Source organism: Athene noctua, chromosome 30, assembly GCF_965140245.1.
Source record: "Athene noctua chromosome 30, bAthNoc1.hap1.1, whole genome shotgun sequence".
NCBI lineage: Eukaryota > Metazoa > Chordata > Aves > Strigiformes > Strigidae > Athene > Athene noctua.
In genome coordinates this window covers 2,616,184-2,631,671 of record NC_134066.1, presented here as the reverse complement: position 1 = coordinate 2,631,671, position 15,488 = coordinate 2,616,184, and the positions used below count along the sequence as shown (strand labels likewise).

Below are 15,488 nucleotides of genomic sequence, written 5' to 3'. Positions count from 1 at the left end.
GCCACGGCCACGCGGTACCGGCCACGCCACGACCCTGGACAGCCACATCCCCCCGCGGCACGATGACCACCCAACCCCGGCCACATCCCCGCGCACGGTGGCCACGCGGGGCCGGCGGCTCTCCCAGGCCGCGCGGAGGTAGCCGGTGGGAAGGGCGTGCGGGTGAATGCGCCATTGTTGCGCGGGGTTGGAGTCACAGATAATTACCTCAATTAGTTACAATGGCAGAGTAATAAATACAGGCTTAGCGGCTCCTTCCCCACTGCGGCTTCTCAGATTAATCCAGCCCGGGCGAGCGGAGCTGAAAGGAGTGATGGACAATTCATTAAACTCGCCGAATGCCGCACAAGGCACCCGTGAAGGCCGGCGTTAGCCCCCGGCGGCTCCGGCTTTGTCCCTAATTGTTCGTCTCGGGCATTGGTCACCTATCGAGGAGTGGGTGACGGCGACGGTCCCCCCGGGGCTGGCATGCCCGGGGATTAGAGGCCAGCCCTGCCACGGTTGCCGGGTGCGTTGGCCCCGCGTCGGAGGAATGCGGCGGCCGGGGGGGGCGGCCGGACAAGCCGGGCGCTGGCGGGAGGACGCGGGTCCGGGGGCGAGGGGGAGCCGGGCCCGGGGCTGGGCCGCTGGCGGCCGTTAACGGGGTGCGGGATGGGGACGGGCCCGCGGCGGGGACGGTGCCGCCGGCCAGGCTGTGCCGCTGGGCCTGGCTCCGTCCCTCTGGCCTGTCCGTCTGTCCCACACCTCTGGGACTGACACCGTCCGTCTGTCCCGCACCTCTGGGCACTGTCCTGTCCCTCTGTCCCACACTCCTGGCCATGGCTCTGTCCGTCTGTCCCACACCTCTTGGACTGACACCGTCCGTCTGTCCTGCACCCATGGAAACAACCCTGTTGCTCTGTCCTACGCTCTGTGTGTCATCCTGTCCGTCTGTCCTGAAACTTTGGGCACTGTCCCGTCCCTCTGTCCTGCACCTCTGGCCCTGGCTCTGTCTGTCTGTCCTGCACCGCTGGGCACTGTGCCATCCTTCTGTCCCACACCTCTGGCCATGGCTCTGTCCGTCTGTCCCACACCTCTGGGCACTGTCCTGTCTGTCTGTCCTGCACCTCTGGGCAGTCCTGACCCTCTGTCCCCCAGCCCTGGCCATGGCTGTCCGTCTGTCCTGCACTTCTGTGCACTGTCTCATCCTTCTGTCCTGCACCGCTGGGCCTGGCTCTGTCCGTCTGTCCCGCATCTCTGACCATGGATCTGTCCATCTGTCCTGCACCCCTGGCCGTGGCTCTGTCCGTCTGTCCCGCACCTCTGGGCACTGTCCCGTCCCTCTGTCCCACACCTCTGGCCGTGGCTCTGTCCGTCTGTCCCTCACCCCGGGGCAGACTCCCCCCCCGGGGAAGGGGGGGGCCCAACTGACCACAGGCCTGGCTCGCAGCCACCATCCAGCTGTTACCCAACTTCCCAGATGTGACGGGCTGGTGCGGGGCGGGACCGCCCTGTCCCCATCCCTGTCCTTGTCCGTCTGTCCCCATCCCTGTCCGTCTGTCCCTGCACCACACCAGCGGCTATTTCCAGCGTTATTTGTACAAGCCGGGGAGGTCTGCGCCCTGCAGCCGAGCACCCACCCCGCACCCGGGGTGCCCCTGCCCGCGCGGGGGGTCGCGCCTGCCCCGAGGTGCCCGGCGGTCACCGGCGCGCAGGAAAAGCTGAGTAACAGAGGTGACTTATAAGAATGTCATTATCTATATTCCTGACTCGCTACCGCAGGAAAACAGGCTATTTTCATGCCCTGTGCGTGTGCAGAATTTAGCAGGCAGATAACTCCCGGCAGGCGGGAGATGCTCGGAGGGTTATTTCGGGCTGTGTTCCTTTCCAGTCGTTTTTTCTCGCAGTTCTTTATTTGATTTCGCCACGCCAGGCTGTGTTTTTACCTTGGCGTGGACAGCGGGGGCCCCCGGGTTTTTTTTTCCCGCCCCCCCCCCCCCCTTCTCCTCTGAGTCTAAACATCAACTTTTCCACTATCGGCTCCGGGGGATATTTTGGGTGGCGGCAGCGTCATCCCGCAGCTTTTGATGCCGCGAATCCCCAGGGGCCCCGCGAGGTTCCCGGCTCCGGCCGCGGGGCAGCCCAGGCCGCGGGGACCCCCCAGCGGCAGGGTGGGGCGGGAGGGGGGGGCACGGATGGGAATGGGGGGTCCCCTGGCAGGGCCAGCTCCCTGCCCCGCTGCCTGTGGCTGGATGTCACCGTGGCCCCGTGGTTTGGCCCGTGCGGGACGTGGGGACTTCGCCCTCCCCAAAGTGTGGAGTTACGGTGCAGGGGGTGAATGTGGGCCCCGCGCCCACCCCAGGGGTGCCCGTCCCGGTGGGATACCTGTCCCGGGGGGGCCCGTCCCAGGGATGTCCGTCCTGGGGCTATTCCCACTCCTGTGGGATGTTTATCCCAGGGGAAAACCCATCCCAGGGGGATGCCAGCCTCGGGGGGATGCCCATCCCGGGGGGGGGGGTTTGCCCGTCCCGGGGCAATAACAACCCCAGCGGGGCACCTGCCAGCCGCAGAGCTGTGCCCCACCTTTACCACGACCTTCCTCTGCCTGCAGCCAGGCCCCACGCCCGAGTGTGGGGCTGCGTGTGGGGCCAGTGGCCAGTCCTGGCCCCCCCGGCCCCGGCCCCAGTAACCTCCGTGCCCTCCCCGGCCCCCCTCCTCCCCCGGAGCCGAGGGGAGCCGTCAGCCCCGGCCGGGAGCGGTGATGGACGATGCTCATTCCCTGTCTGCCGTCTTGTACCTCCCGTGGCCGCTCCCAACGCCCGGCCCCGGCGGCACCAGTCCCACCGCCCCGGCAAATTCCAGCGCCGAGGATGCCGCAGCCCAGGTGCCATGGTGATGGGCGCCCCGGCCGTGGGGACGGACGCCCCGACCGGGAGCGGCGGCTGGGCTGGAGACGGCCACGGTGGGAGGAAGATGGGGGTCTGCGGGGAGGGGAGGAGGGAGGGGGTAGAAGGATGGACGGACAGACGGCCGGAGGGGCTGGCGGACACGGAACGGGGAGGTGAGGGGAAGGGGAGGTGACGGATGGACGGACGGACGGATGGATGTGGGTGGTGGGGGCCGGCTGCCCAGCCCTGCGGTTTGGGGGACATTGCCCCCCCCCCCCCCCAGCAGCTCGTCCCCTTCCTCCCCCAGCCCCCCCAGAAACAAATCGGGGCAGGACTGATAAAAATATATCCTTTATTCTTCTCTAAAGGCTATCAGTGAAACCTGTAACAAAGCATTATTATTATTATTAATTATTATTATTAATTATTATCTTTAATTATAAAAAACAGGGCCTGGGGCCAGCGAAGCGCAGGGCGGGGGCGGCCTCAAACCGTCCGCAATAAATATTTTATTTACAGCGAGAAGGAGACCCCGCGGAGCCGGAGCAGCCGAGGGGGCAGCCGGGAAGGTGCGTGGCCCCGAGCCCCCCCAGGCCCGTTGCTGGCCCCTGGGGCAACCGCTCTGCCCAGGAGGGGCCAGCAGGAGGGTCCCCGGGGCGCATCCACGGGCGCCTTCACAATCCGGCCGAGCACCCAGTCATGGGGGGTGGCGCAAGACCCCCTCCGGGATGGGGCAGGGTGGTCCCTGTGGCGGTGGCGGGTGGGGAGGGGGGGTCACAGGCACTCGTGCAGCACCTGCGTGTTGGTGCAGTTGAGGCAGCTGACGTGGCAGCACCAGTGGAAGGTGCAGTTGCAGCGCTCGGTGACGCGCTGGGTGCGCGTGCGGTACCCGCGCCCGCAGCACAGCAGCTCGCACCCATCCAGCCCCGGCGAGGAGCTGTTGCAGAACCTCCCGGCCGTCCCCGCCGTCCCCGTCTTCCCGCTGTAGGTGCAGAAATTGGGCGACTTCTCGAAGTAGACGAGGTCGTGGGGCGAGGGGGGTTTGTGGGCCGGGTTCTCGGGTTCCAGGTGATGCAGCTCCACCCGCGACGCCCGGTTGCTGCCCTTGTTGCCGTAGATGACGCGGGAGGCCCCGTCGAATCGGTCCTTGAGGACGTCACCCACGGCGCGGAAGGTGGGCAGCCGCATCCAGCACGTGCGGACGGTGCAGGAGCCCGACATGCCGTGGCACTTGCACTCCTGGCGCATCTCCGAGAAGACCGTCTGCAAGGAAAGGACGAGGGGGGGGATTTGGGGTGCTGTGAGCAGCCTGCGGGCCCCCCCCTCCCGCCCCAGGGACCTCACTTCCACGTGGCATCGCATCATGCTCGGCTCACCCAGAGCCGGGTGGGAAAAACCTCTCTGATGTTCCCAGCGCCCGGACAGGGGCAGGTTGGGGGGTTCTGTGGCCGTGGACATCCTCGTGTCCCCCCCCCCGGCGCTGCCCAAGACCCCCCCCCATGCCCTCACCATGCGCCCGGCCTCGTTGTTGTGCAGGTTCATGAGGAAACGCAGGTCACGGCCCTTCTCGCTCGAGTCCACGAACTCCCTCCCGAAGAGGCGCCCAAAGTCGATGTTGTCGCTGCAGCCCCCCCAGTGCCAGTCGGGCCCCCCGGGGCCGCGACGCCGGTAATCGCAGGTGCAGGATTCGATGGAACCCTCCGAGCAGGACCGGGCCACCGAGTGCGTCACGCCGGCGCTGGTGATGGCGAAGATGAACGCCGTCTCCCGGCACCCTGCGGAGGGGAGCGGGGACCTCGGGGTGCTGCCGGGACGGGGAGGCGACACCCCCCCTCAGCACCCCAAACCCGCAGCCACGCCGGGCTGGCGATGAACCAGGGCGGGGGGGTAGAGGGGGTGCTTTTGCCAAGCATCCCGTCTCGGGGGTACCGGGGAGGGGACACGGGGACCCCCCCGCCGCCGCCACGCGGCCTCACCCCGGTTGACGATTTTGCCGAAGATGTTGGGGCCCTGGGAGGTGGGACAGTTCCAGCGGCGGTTGCGGAACTGCCACTTGCACTCCTTGATGGCGGTCTGGAGGCCGGAGCTGACGCTGTGCAGGATGCCGGGGTTCTGGCGGATCAGTTTGCGCTGTTTGCGGCTCAGCAGCTGCAGGCTGGGGTCCAGCACCAGCTGCACGTTCTTGGAGTCCGTCAGCAGGTTGGTGGACGAGGCCACGTTGATGATGCCCCTACGGCACACGGCGGCCGTCACCGTGGCGAGGCGGAGAGGGGGTGTCCCCCCAGCACCCCGCTCCCCCCCGACACCCTGCCCCGGTTTGTCTCCGCTACCGGAGCATCCTCCACCCGGGGGGTGGGGGGGTGCGTGTGTCTGTGTGTGTGTGTGTCCCCCCCCCGAGCAGTGACACCTTCACACCCCATCCCCGGCTACGGGGGGCAGCCGGTGCCAGCCCCGCTCCCCCCCTCGCCGCCTCCCCGGTCCCAGCCCCGGTCCCGGTGCCGGTGGACTCACCACCACCGCCCGCTGTTGTTCACCGCCAGCGTGTTGGAGAGGGAGGAGAGGGCCAGAGCCCAGAGCGCCCGGAGCGCCAGCCCCAGCGCGGCGGCTCGCATGGCTCCGGCCCCGGGAGCCCCGGCAGAATGCGCGGGCGAGCGGCCGCCGGGGGTATTTATGGTGCCGCGGAGCCCCCGGCCCGGCCGCTACATCCACGCGTGTTTCCGGACGCGCGGGGCGCGGGCGGCTCCGGGGAGGGCGGCCGCGGGGAGCGCCGGACGGGAGAACGGCCACCGGCACCGGCAACCGGGCTGGAGACGGAGCCCCGGGGCGCCGCGTCGGGACTGCGGGGCCCGGCGCTCCCTGCCCGGTCCCCCGGAGCGCGGCGTCGGGCGCTCCGTGCCCGGTGCTCGGTGCCCCCGGTACTCGGTGCCCGGTGCTCGGCGCTCCGTGCGCGGTACCCGGTGCTCAGTGCCCGGTGCTCGGCGCTCCGTACGCGGTACCCGGTGCCCGGTACCCGATGCTCAGCGCTCCCTGCGCGGTACCCGGTGCCGGTGCCCGGTGCCGGTGCTCAACGCTCCGTGCGCGGTACCCGGTGACTCCCCGGGGAGGCGGCGCGGCTGGACTCGGCGCGGCGCGGCGGGTGCGCAGCGCTCAGCACCCGGGAGCATCTTCCAGCCCCTTCCCTCTTATAGGGGCGGCGCGGAGGGTCCCCATGGGCCGGTCCCGCCGAACGGGGCCTCCCCGCGTCCGCGCCCTAACAATGGGGAGCGGCGGGGCCGCGGCACCTCTTATGGGGCGGCCGGAGCGGCGGCGCCGGGCCTGTCCGTCACGGCCCGGATTAGCCCGGCGGGTGGCTGCGCCCCGGCCCCGTGCCCAGAGAGCGGCCGGGGGGGTTGGGGGGGGCCCTGCTGCCGCCCCCCCGCCCTCCCCGCCCCGGCCCCGCCGCCCCGCGCACACGCTCTACCGGTACCGGGAGCCCGGCACGGCCCGGGACAGCTCCCGGTGCAAGGAGGAGGAGGAGGAAGAGGAGGAGGAGGAGGACCCGGAATAGTCCGGGACGGCCGGGGACAGCTCCGGGCGCACGGAGGGAGCGGGGGCCGGGGATAGCCCGGGATCACCCGGGACGGCCCGGGGCGCACGGGGGAGTGGAGTGACGGGATCTCCCGGGATAGCCCCGGGCTCACGGGAGGGGCAGAGTCCCGGGACAACCCCGGAGCTCACAGGGGTCCCGGGACACCCGGGTTTTGGCGGGGGGGAACACACGACACACACGGGACAGGACGGGGACGTGCAGCCGCCCGGGGAACGGGACCGTCGGGGCTGCGCCGGTCGCCGGTGCCGGTCCGGAGCCCCCGGACCCCTCGCCCGTCCCGGTTCGCGCCCGGCGCGACGGGGCGACCGCGTCCTCTCGCCGCTCGGGGTCGGGATGTCCCGGGGTTGTCCCGAGCTGCGAACGGGGCCCGACCCCGGGCCCTGCACCCCGGGCCCCCCGTGAACGTCCCGGTGGGCGCCCACGCTGTGAGCAACCCCCCGTGGGTGCGACAGGGCTGCCCCTGCCCCGGGGGGGGAGGGATGGAGGGATGGCGGGGGGGTGCCCGGGGGCGGGGGGGGCGGCCTGGGGGTCCCCACGGTCAGAGCACGGTGATGCGGGGTGAGGGGGGGGGCCCGTGCTGCCACACGTCTCGGTGGGGACGAGGGTCTGTCCCCGCTGTCCCCCGGCGGGGCGGGGCGGGGGGGCTGTGAGCTGAGCCCCCCGTTGTGGCGGGGTGCGGGGGGGGGGTCCGGGGGGTGCGTAGGGGGGTGTAATCCCCCCGCGGCGGTTTCCCCGGACCAGTCATGCGGGGCCGGATTAGCCCCGCTCGCCCGTCACGGCCCGGGGCCGCCGCTCGCGATTTCAATGCAAGGACGGACAAAGCCCCGGGCCGGCGCGGGGGGGGGTCGCACCGGACACCCCCCCAAATCCTCCTCCCCCCCTTCCCCCGGCCCCGGGGTCTCTGCTCCAGGACGGCGGCTCCCGCCCGCCCCCCCCCTCCGGGCCGGGCGGTGTCCGCGCCCTCGGGCCGCCGCCCCGTCGGGGCTCCCGGGGCTGAGGTCAGCGGCCGCGGGGAGGCCCCGGGGCGCGGCCGGGAGGGCCCTGCCCGGGGCCGTGCCACCAGCGGCGGGGCGCAAACACGGCCCCCCCGACCCCCCCGCTCCATCCCGGGACCCTCCCGGGGGTCCCCGCTCCCCCCGCTCCCCCTGCCCGCTCCCCCCCCCGACTCCTGCTGCCCCGACACCCCCCCCCCCCCCCCCATTCCGGTGCCCCGGTTCCCCCCCCTCCCCCCCAATCGGCTGGGGGGGGCCGATGCTGGGACCCCCCCTCCCGGTCCCGAAGCGTCCGCGGGAGCCCGGGGCGCGGAGCGGCTCCCGCAGCCGTCGGGGCGGCCGGTGCTGCCGGTGCCCCCGGGGGGGCCGCCCTTACCTACCTGCCCGGGGCGGGGGGGGGACGGGGGAGGGGGCCCCGCGCGTCCCGTCCCGCCGCACCGAGCAGGGACGGACGGACGGACGCGGGGGACGGACGGACAGCGGGACGGCTGGGCGGACCGAGGGACGGCGACGGGGCGGGGGGGGGAGTCGGGGGTACCCCACACCCGCTGCCTGGCCCGTGAGCACCGGCACGGCCCCGGTACCGCCGGTACCGGCCCGGCCCGGGGCGGGGGGGCTCCAGCCTGGCCCGGGGGTCGCACCGCTGGGACCCCCGTGTGGTTATTGGGGTCCTCACCCCCCCCCTCGCCTCTTGAAGCACAGGGCAGCCCCCCCGCCGTGCCCCCCCTCCCGGACGGGGGGGTGCTCATAGCGTGGGGGCGCACCGGGACCCCCCCGCTCCCTCCCGGTGCACTCCCCCCCCCCCCGCACTGCTGCAGCCGCTGCCATGGAAACGGCTCACGGCTCTCGCGAGCTCCGTGCCCCCCCCCCTCATCTCCAAGCGCGCCCCCGGGGCCGGTGCGGGGGGGGTGGGGGGGGGGGCGGGAAGCGGAGTCGGGGAGGGGGGGGGACGGGGACACCGGGCGCTCTCGCGAGATCGGCGCGATCGGGCCTCCGCTTCCGGCGGCGGGAGCGGTGCAGAGTCAGCTGCGGGCGGGGGGGCCACCGGCACCGGCACCAGGTGCGGGGGGGACACGGGGGGGCAGCACCGGGGAGGGGGCGGGGGGGCGGTGTCCATCGGCGGGTGCGCTGCACCGCGGGGGGGGCGGCGGGGGCACCGCACCGGCGCTGGGGGGGGGGGGGGTCTGCAGCGGGTTTGGGGGTGCGGAGCACGGGGGGGGGGGGGCACATCGCAGCGGGGGGGGGGGGGGGGGAATGGTGCGGTGCAGCGGGAGGGGCGCGGGGTCCGGGGGGGCGGGCGGCGGGTGCGGCGGGCGGGGGCGGGGGGCGATGCGGCGGGGGGGGGCGGTGCAGCGCCCGGGGGGGGGGGGCGGCGATTTAGGGGTGCGCTGCAATCCGGAGGGGGGGGGGGGGGGGCGGTGCGTTGGAGGGGCGCAGCGCGAGCGGGGAGAAGAAGGGGGGGGGTAATCAATTCGGGGGGCGTCGCGGGGCGGGGGGGGGCGGGCGGTCGCCCACGTCCGGGAGGGGCGCGCTGCGGTGCGGGGGGGGGGGGGCGCTGGGGGCCCCCCCCCGGCGGGGAGGTTGAAGGGTTGAAGGGCCGGGGGGGCCGCGCATGGACTGGGGGGGGGGGTGTAGGGGCTGTGCCCCCCCCCCTCACCCGAGGAGAGCTGGGATCCGTGCCTCAGTTTCCCCCAGTGCAGAGCCCGGGCCTGTCCCCTTGTAGGGTGCAGCGCGAGGCGGGGGGGGACACCCATATCCCCCCCCCACAGCCCCCCCCCCCACATTGAGCCACGCTACATGGGGCGCGCAGCCCCATCCCCGAGCCCCCCAGCACAAGGGGATCCCCGCAGCTCCCCAGAGCTCGGGGGATCCCCGCAGCTTCCCCCACCCCCAGTTTTTCGGGCCCCCCCCTCGCTCCCCCCCCGCCCCAGCGCCTGCCCCGTGCCCCCGCAGGATCGGGACGGAGCCAACGCCGCCGTCACCATGGGCAACATCTTCGGGAACCTGCTGAAGAGCCTCATCGGGAAGAAGGAGATGCGGATCCTGATGGTGGGGCTGGACGCCGCCGGCAAGACCACGATCCTCTACAAGCTGAAGCTGGGGGAGATCGTCACCACCATCCCCACCATCGGTGTGTGCGTGTGGCGGGGGGGGCCTGGGGGGGGCACCGAACCGGGATTCCCCCCCCCTCCTCCTCCTCCTCCTCCTCCTCCTCCTCCTCCAGCAGGGCTTTCCTCCGGAGGGGGCTCGTGGCCCCGCGTGCCTCAGTTTCCCTCCGCCGTGGCTCCTCGCAGGGTTCAACGTGGAGACGGTGGAGTACAAGAACATCAGCTTCACCGTGTGGGACGTGGGCGGGCAGGACAAGATCCGGCCCCTGTGGCGGCATTATTTCCAAAACACCCAGGGTAGGTGTGTGTCCCCCCCCCCTTTCCCTTCCCGAGGCTGTGGGGAGGGCACGGGGCTCGCCGGGGGGGGGCACCCTCAGCACCCCCAGCAGCGCCCGCTCGCCCTCGCCAGGGCTGATCTTCGTGGTGGACAGTAACGACCGGGAGCGGGTGAACGAGGCGCGGGAGGAGCTGATGCGGATGCTGGCGGAGGACGAGCTGCGGGACGCCGTCCTCCTCGTCTTCGCCAACAAGCAGGTGGGTCTGGGGAGGGCGGGGGGGGGGTCACGACCATCCCTGGGGTGTCGGGGCTGAGGACCGGTGGCAGGAATGTGCCCGGCCCCACGGTATCGGGGCTGGTGTCCAAGGCACCCCGCGGCAGGGTCGCGTCCATCCCCGCGGCGTCGGGGCTGGTGTCCCGCATCCCCGGGGCAGAGCCGTGTCCCCCCCATGGCATCAGGGCTGATGCCAGCCCCCGTGCCCATCCCCGTGGCATCGGGGCTGGTGTCTCACGGCCCCAGGGCAGAGCCGTGTCCCCCCCATGGCATCAGGGCGAGTGCCAGCCCCCCCCCCACCTTGCAGTGGGATAACGCCCATCCCCGTGGCGTCGGGGCTGGGCTTTAACGCTCCCTTGGGCTGGTCCGTGCCCGTCCCCGTGGCATCGGGGCTGGTGTCCCACATCTCCAGGGCAGAGCTGTGTCTCCCCCCCCGCAGCATCGGGGCTGGTGCCAGCCCCCGTGGCAGGATTAGTGCCCATCCCCGTGGCATCAGGGCTGGGCTTTACCGCTCCCTTGGGCTGGTCCGTGCCCATCCCCGCGGCATCGGGGCACGGCGGACTGGGGGGGGGCTGGCGCGTGACCCCGTCTCCGCCCCAGGACTTGCCCAACGCCATGAACGCGGCCGAGATCACGGACAAGCTGGGGCTCCACTCCCTGCGCCACCGTAACTGGTACATCCAGGCCACGTGTGCCACCAGCGGGGACGGGCTCTACGAGGGCCTCGACTGGCTCGCCAACCAGCTCAAGAACAAGAAGTGAGCGGGCGGCCGCCGGCCCCGGCCCCCCCCTTCCCCGCACCCCCGGGGCTGTGCCAGGCCCCCCCCGGCCGCCCCCTCCTCGCCCCGGTTGGGTTTTTGCTTTCTTCTGGCACCGGTTGCTGTGGGGTTTTTTTCGCCTTTTTTTGGGGTCTCCTCGGTTCCCCTCGGATCTCGTGTGTGCGTGCGTGGAAATATAGCTCTATATAACGTATCTGGGGGGCGGGGGCAGAGCCCCCCCGGGGAGCGGGACGGGGGCTGGGGGCTGCCTCGGCACTGCCCTGCCCGGGGGGGCCATGCCAGGGCACCCCGTCCCCGTGCATGTCCCCGCACCCCTCGCCTTCCTCTGGACCAAATGTGGGGGCAGCGGGGCCGCGGAGGCGGGGGGGGGGGGCATTTGGGACCATTCACACCTTCCCCTGTCCCCCCCCACCCCACTCCAGCACCCCCCCACACCCCCTCCTTCCTGGCCCTACGTGCCCCCCACCCTCCCAGGGGTCCCACACGTCCCCAGCCCCCCCATGTCACTTCGAGGCAGGTCTCCTCCCCGCAGCGCGGCCCCCACGGGGATGGGGGGGGGGCATGAGGCTGCCAGGACCCCCACGGTCCCCCCCCAGCCCATGCTCCCCCCTCCCAACTCCAACCCTGGCCGCCTGCACCCCAACCCCATGCCAGCATAGTGATTGTATATCCCTGCCCCTCACGGACGGACGGACGCCCCCCCCCCCCCCCCCCCCCCCCGGTACTGTAACGCCCCCCCCCCGCCCCCCGGCACCGTATTTATACCCCGGTCTGTGCTTGGTGTGACGTGTCGCTGCGGCTCTGCCCCGTCCGGGGACGTGTGTACTCGCCCCCCCCACCCCCCCCACCCCACGCCTGAGACGGTGGGTGACCCCCGGCTCCCCCCCTTGGATATTAAACATGTTTTATGTAGCGCTGCCCCACGGCTCTTCTTCCGCAGCCTCCCCCCCCCGGCGCGGGGGTCCCGCGGAGGGGGACGGTGATGGACAGCCCCGGGCTGGTTTTAATTAGAAAGAGCTTAGCGGGGTGAAGGGGGCTGGCGGGGGGGCGAGGGGGGGCTCCCCCCCTTCCCAGGCTCATCTTTAGGGGAATATTGGATGAAACGGTAAATCCCATTAGTGCTAATCCCGGCCGGGGCGTGGGGACGGTGCCAGCGCCGGGATGGGCGCGAGTGGGGCTCAGGACCCCCCCCCCGGTGTCACCCCCCCGCCATGGGCCCAGCTGAGCCCCGTCTGGGGCCAGCACTGCTGTCCCCATCCCCGTGTCCCCTCCGTGACGGTGGCTGGGGGGGCTCTTGGCCCCCAGGACCCCCCCCCAACACACACACACACACTGCGCCAGGGCACGGTGCCCCCTGCCCGGGCGTGGGGGGGGGGGGGGTTGTTGGATCGGGGGTGACCGGGGGGTCCCCGGTGGGCCGGGAGCCACGGAGCCAGCACCGGCGTGTTCCCGCCGGCCCGGCCGGCGGCTTTGTCTGGCGGGGGCCAGCCCGGCGCTGACCCGGTGGCCCTAATCCCATTAGCCCCCCGGCCCCCAGCCGCCAGCCCGGCTTCCCCACCTCTCGGCAACCGGGGCTGGTATGTGGGTGCGCCCGCGGGGCCGGCGTGCCGATGCCGTCGTCCGGGAGCCGCACCGGGGCCTGCGCCGGCACCGCCGCCGCCGGGGCCACCGCTGCCGTCCGCAGGGCCACCACCGCCGGCACGGGGCGAGGCAGCCGGGCTACTTGCCGTGTGCCGCTGTGACCCCCCCCCCCCGAGGCGGGGCTGCTCCCGGTGTTCCCGGCCCGGCACTGTGTCCCCCCCCCTCCCCGCCCCAGGCACGGGGCCACCGGGGCTTTGGGGCAGGTTTGGCCCCGGCCCAGCCCCCCCCCCCCCCCCGAGCCCCTCCGACCGGTTCCTCGTGGGTGAGGGGCTCAGGTCCCTTTGTGCCCCACGGCGGGGGGGGCTGGAGGGGTGTGGGGGTGCCAGGGGAAGGGAGGCACCCACCGGGTGCTGGAGAAGGGTGCTGGGTCCGGGTGGGTGCTGGGGAGGGTCCCGGACCCGGGTGGGTGCCGGTTTCTCCGGGCTTTGCTGCCGCCTGCTGGTACCGAGTCCCGACAGCGCCGGGACAGCGGGTGCTGCACCCAGCCGGTGCCCGGGACGACCCCCCCCGGACCCCCCCCATCCCCGCTCGGGGTGGGCAGGGGCGCCCGGGACAGTCCCCGGGGCAGCGGCGGGCGCCCGGTGCCAGCACGGGCTCGGTGTCACCGGAGCGCGGACAGGCGCGTGTCCTCGGGCACCGGGGGGGGGTGACCGGGCCCGGGAGGGGGACGGGGACCCCCCCGCACACCCACACCCCCCCGTGGGGAGCTCGGGGCAGCTCCAGCTCCCCCCGACGGCGCGTTGCGTGTCCCTCGGAGCGGTCCCGGTGCCGGCGGGGGCGGTGCCGGCGGGGGGGGGCGGTGCCCGGGGAGCGCCCGGGGGCCGGACCGGGCCGGGGGGGGCGGTCCCGGTGCCGCCGCCGCCGCCGCCAGCCCGGCCATGCCGCCCCCCGCCGCGCTGCTGCTCCTGGCGCTGCTGCTGCCGCCGCCGCCGCCCGCCCGCGCCACCGAGAGCGAAACCGAAACCGGCGCCCGGGGACTGCGGCTGGAGACACTCGTGAGCCCCCCCGGGAATGGGGGGGCGGAGCGGGGACCCCCGGCAGTCCCCTTGGACGGGGAGATGGGACCGGGACGGGATGGGACGGGGCGGGACGGGGCGGGGGGGGGGGATCGGCGGGGGGACGGCGGCAGCGGCGGGACGCTGTTGTCCGGGGGGGTGCGGGGGGGGGGCACCGGGGAGGCCGGCCTGGGCGGGGGACACACGGGAGTAACGAGAGGACCGGGGTGCGGAGGTGGGGGGGGGGACATCGGGGAACCGGGGGGTCCGGGATTACCGGGGGGGTCTGGGGCGGGAGGGGGGACTCCGGCTCAGGGGGGACCTGTGGACCCCGAGGCGCGGGGGGTCCCGTCCCGGCCCCCCCCGTGACGCCCCGTTGCAGGTGGCCCCCCCCGAGGGCTGCACGGAGCTGTCGGCGCTGGGGGACACGGTGCACATCCACTACACGGTGCGGGGCGGCAGGAACACGTCAGCACTGCGCGGCGGGCGGGGCGGCACCGGCGGGGGCGGCACCGGCCGGGCGGGGGGGCCCGGGGCGGGCGTCGGGGTGGCACGGGGGCGGGCATGGGGATGGGACGGGGGTGGCACTGGGGTGGGCTTGGGGATGGGACAGGGGTGGCACTGGGGTGGGCATGGGGGTGGCACTGGGGTCGTACTGGGATGGGCATGGGGGTGGCACTGGGGTCGTACTGGGACAGGTGTGGGGATGGCACCGGGGTGGCACTGGGGTGGGCATGGGGATGGCACTGGGGTCGTACTGGGATGGGCATGAGGGTGGCACTGGGTTGTACTGGGATGGGCATGAGGGTGGCACTGGGGTCGTACTGGGATGGGTGTGGGGGTGGCACCGGAGCATCACTGGGGTGGGCATGGGGATCGTACAGGGATCATACTGGGGTGGGCATGGGGGTGGCACTGGGATCATACTGGGGTGGCACCCGGCTGGGCACCAGTGTGTCACACTGGGACAGGCAGAGTGACAGCCCCAGGATGGGCCCTGGGTGGCACCAGGACGGCCACAGGGGTGGCACTAGGACCAGCATGGGGGGGGGCACTGGGACCAGCACAGGGATGGCTCTGGCGGGGGGTGGGGGGGGCAGTGGGGGCGGGGACAGCGCCGGGGTCCCCGGGGTGACGGTGCCGGGTCCCCGGGGTGACGGTGCTGGGGTCCCCGGGGTGACGGTGCCGGGGTCCCCGCAGGGCAGCCTGGAGGATGGGCGCATCATCGACACCTCGCTGAGCCGGGACCCGCTCCAGGTGGAGCTGGGCAAGCGCCAAGTCATCCCCGGTGAGCCACCGGCTGGGGGGGGGCACATGGGGACACCGGGAGTGGGGGGGGGACACGGGGACACCCGGGGGGGGGGGGGGGTGTCCCAGCGGGCTGCCCCGGGCGGCCCCACTCACCCCCTCCCACCCCTCTCCCCGCAGGCCTGGAGCAGAGTCTGCTGGACATGTGTGTGGGGTAAGCGGGGCGTCGGGGGGAGGGATATGGGGGCGCAGAGAGACCCCCCTCCCCAGTGTCCCCCCTCATTTTGGGCCCCGGGTTGACGTTCTCTCGCCGCGGCAGGGAGAAGCGAAGAGCCATCATCCCCCCTCAGCTGGCCTACGGCAAGCGCGGGTCCCCCCCCACCATCCCAGGTGAGCGCAGCCCTCGGGGGGGGGTTCCCACCAGCCCCCCCCCGTGGCCCCCACTCAGTGTGTGTGTGTGTCCCCCGCCCCAGGTGACGCGGTGCTGCGGTTTGAGGTGGAGCTGGTGGCTTTGTCGCGGGCCGGCTACTGGCAGAAGGTGGCCAACGAGGTGCTGCCGCTGCTGTGCCTGGGGCTGGTGCCGGCGCTGCTGGGGCTCATCGGGTACCACCTCTACCGCAAGGCCAGCAGCCCCTGGCCCTCCAAGAAAAAATTGAAGGAGGAGAAGAGGAACAAAACCAAAAAGAAATAAAATATATATTTTTTTTTTTCCCCCCTC

The 15,488-nt window shown here is 72.9% G+C and overlaps 3 protein-coding genes across 3 annotated transcripts; 2 read left to right on the top strand and 1 right to left on the bottom strand.

Annotated features, from left to right (window-relative positions):
- Positions 1–3,641: 3,641 nt before the first annotated feature.
- WNT1 (Wnt family member 1) lies at positions 3,642–5,479 on the bottom strand. The gene is made up of 4 exons (XM_074929724.1): positions 5,379–5,479; positions 4,844–5,097; positions 4,377–4,642; positions 3,642–4,130 (listed from the first exon to the last, which is right to left on the bottom strand). The coding sequence occupies exons 1-4, from the start codon at positions 5,477–5,479 to the stop codon at positions 3,642–3,644; spliced, it is 1,110 nt and encodes a 369-aa protein (XP_074785825.1).
- A 2,925-nt stretch (positions 5,480–8,404) lies between these two features.
- Positions 8,405–11,599, top strand: ARF3 (ARF GTPase 3). Its single transcript, XM_074929734.1, has 5 exons — positions 8,405–8,508; positions 9,402–9,579; positions 9,743–9,853; positions 9,966–10,090; positions 10,708–11,599. Exons 2-5 carry the CDS (start codon positions 9,432–9,434, stop codon positions 10,867–10,869), a joined length of 546 nt encoding a protein of 181 aa, XP_074785835.1. The 5' UTR covers positions 8,405–8,508; positions 9,402–9,431; the 3' UTR covers positions 10,870–11,599.
- A 1,771-nt stretch (positions 11,600–13,370) lies between these two features.
- On the top strand, positions 13,371–15,485 carry FKBP11 (FKBP prolyl isomerase 11). Its single transcript, XM_074929732.1, has 6 exons — positions 13,371–13,522; positions 13,905–13,970; positions 14,723–14,810; positions 14,951–14,984; positions 15,090–15,160; positions 15,244–15,485. The coding sequence occupies exons 1-6, from the start codon at positions 13,406–13,408 to the stop codon at positions 15,459–15,461; spliced, it is 594 nt and encodes a 197-aa protein (XP_074785833.1). The 5' UTR covers positions 13,371–13,405; the 3' UTR covers positions 15,462–15,485.
- Positions 15,486–15,488: the final 3 nt, after the last annotated feature.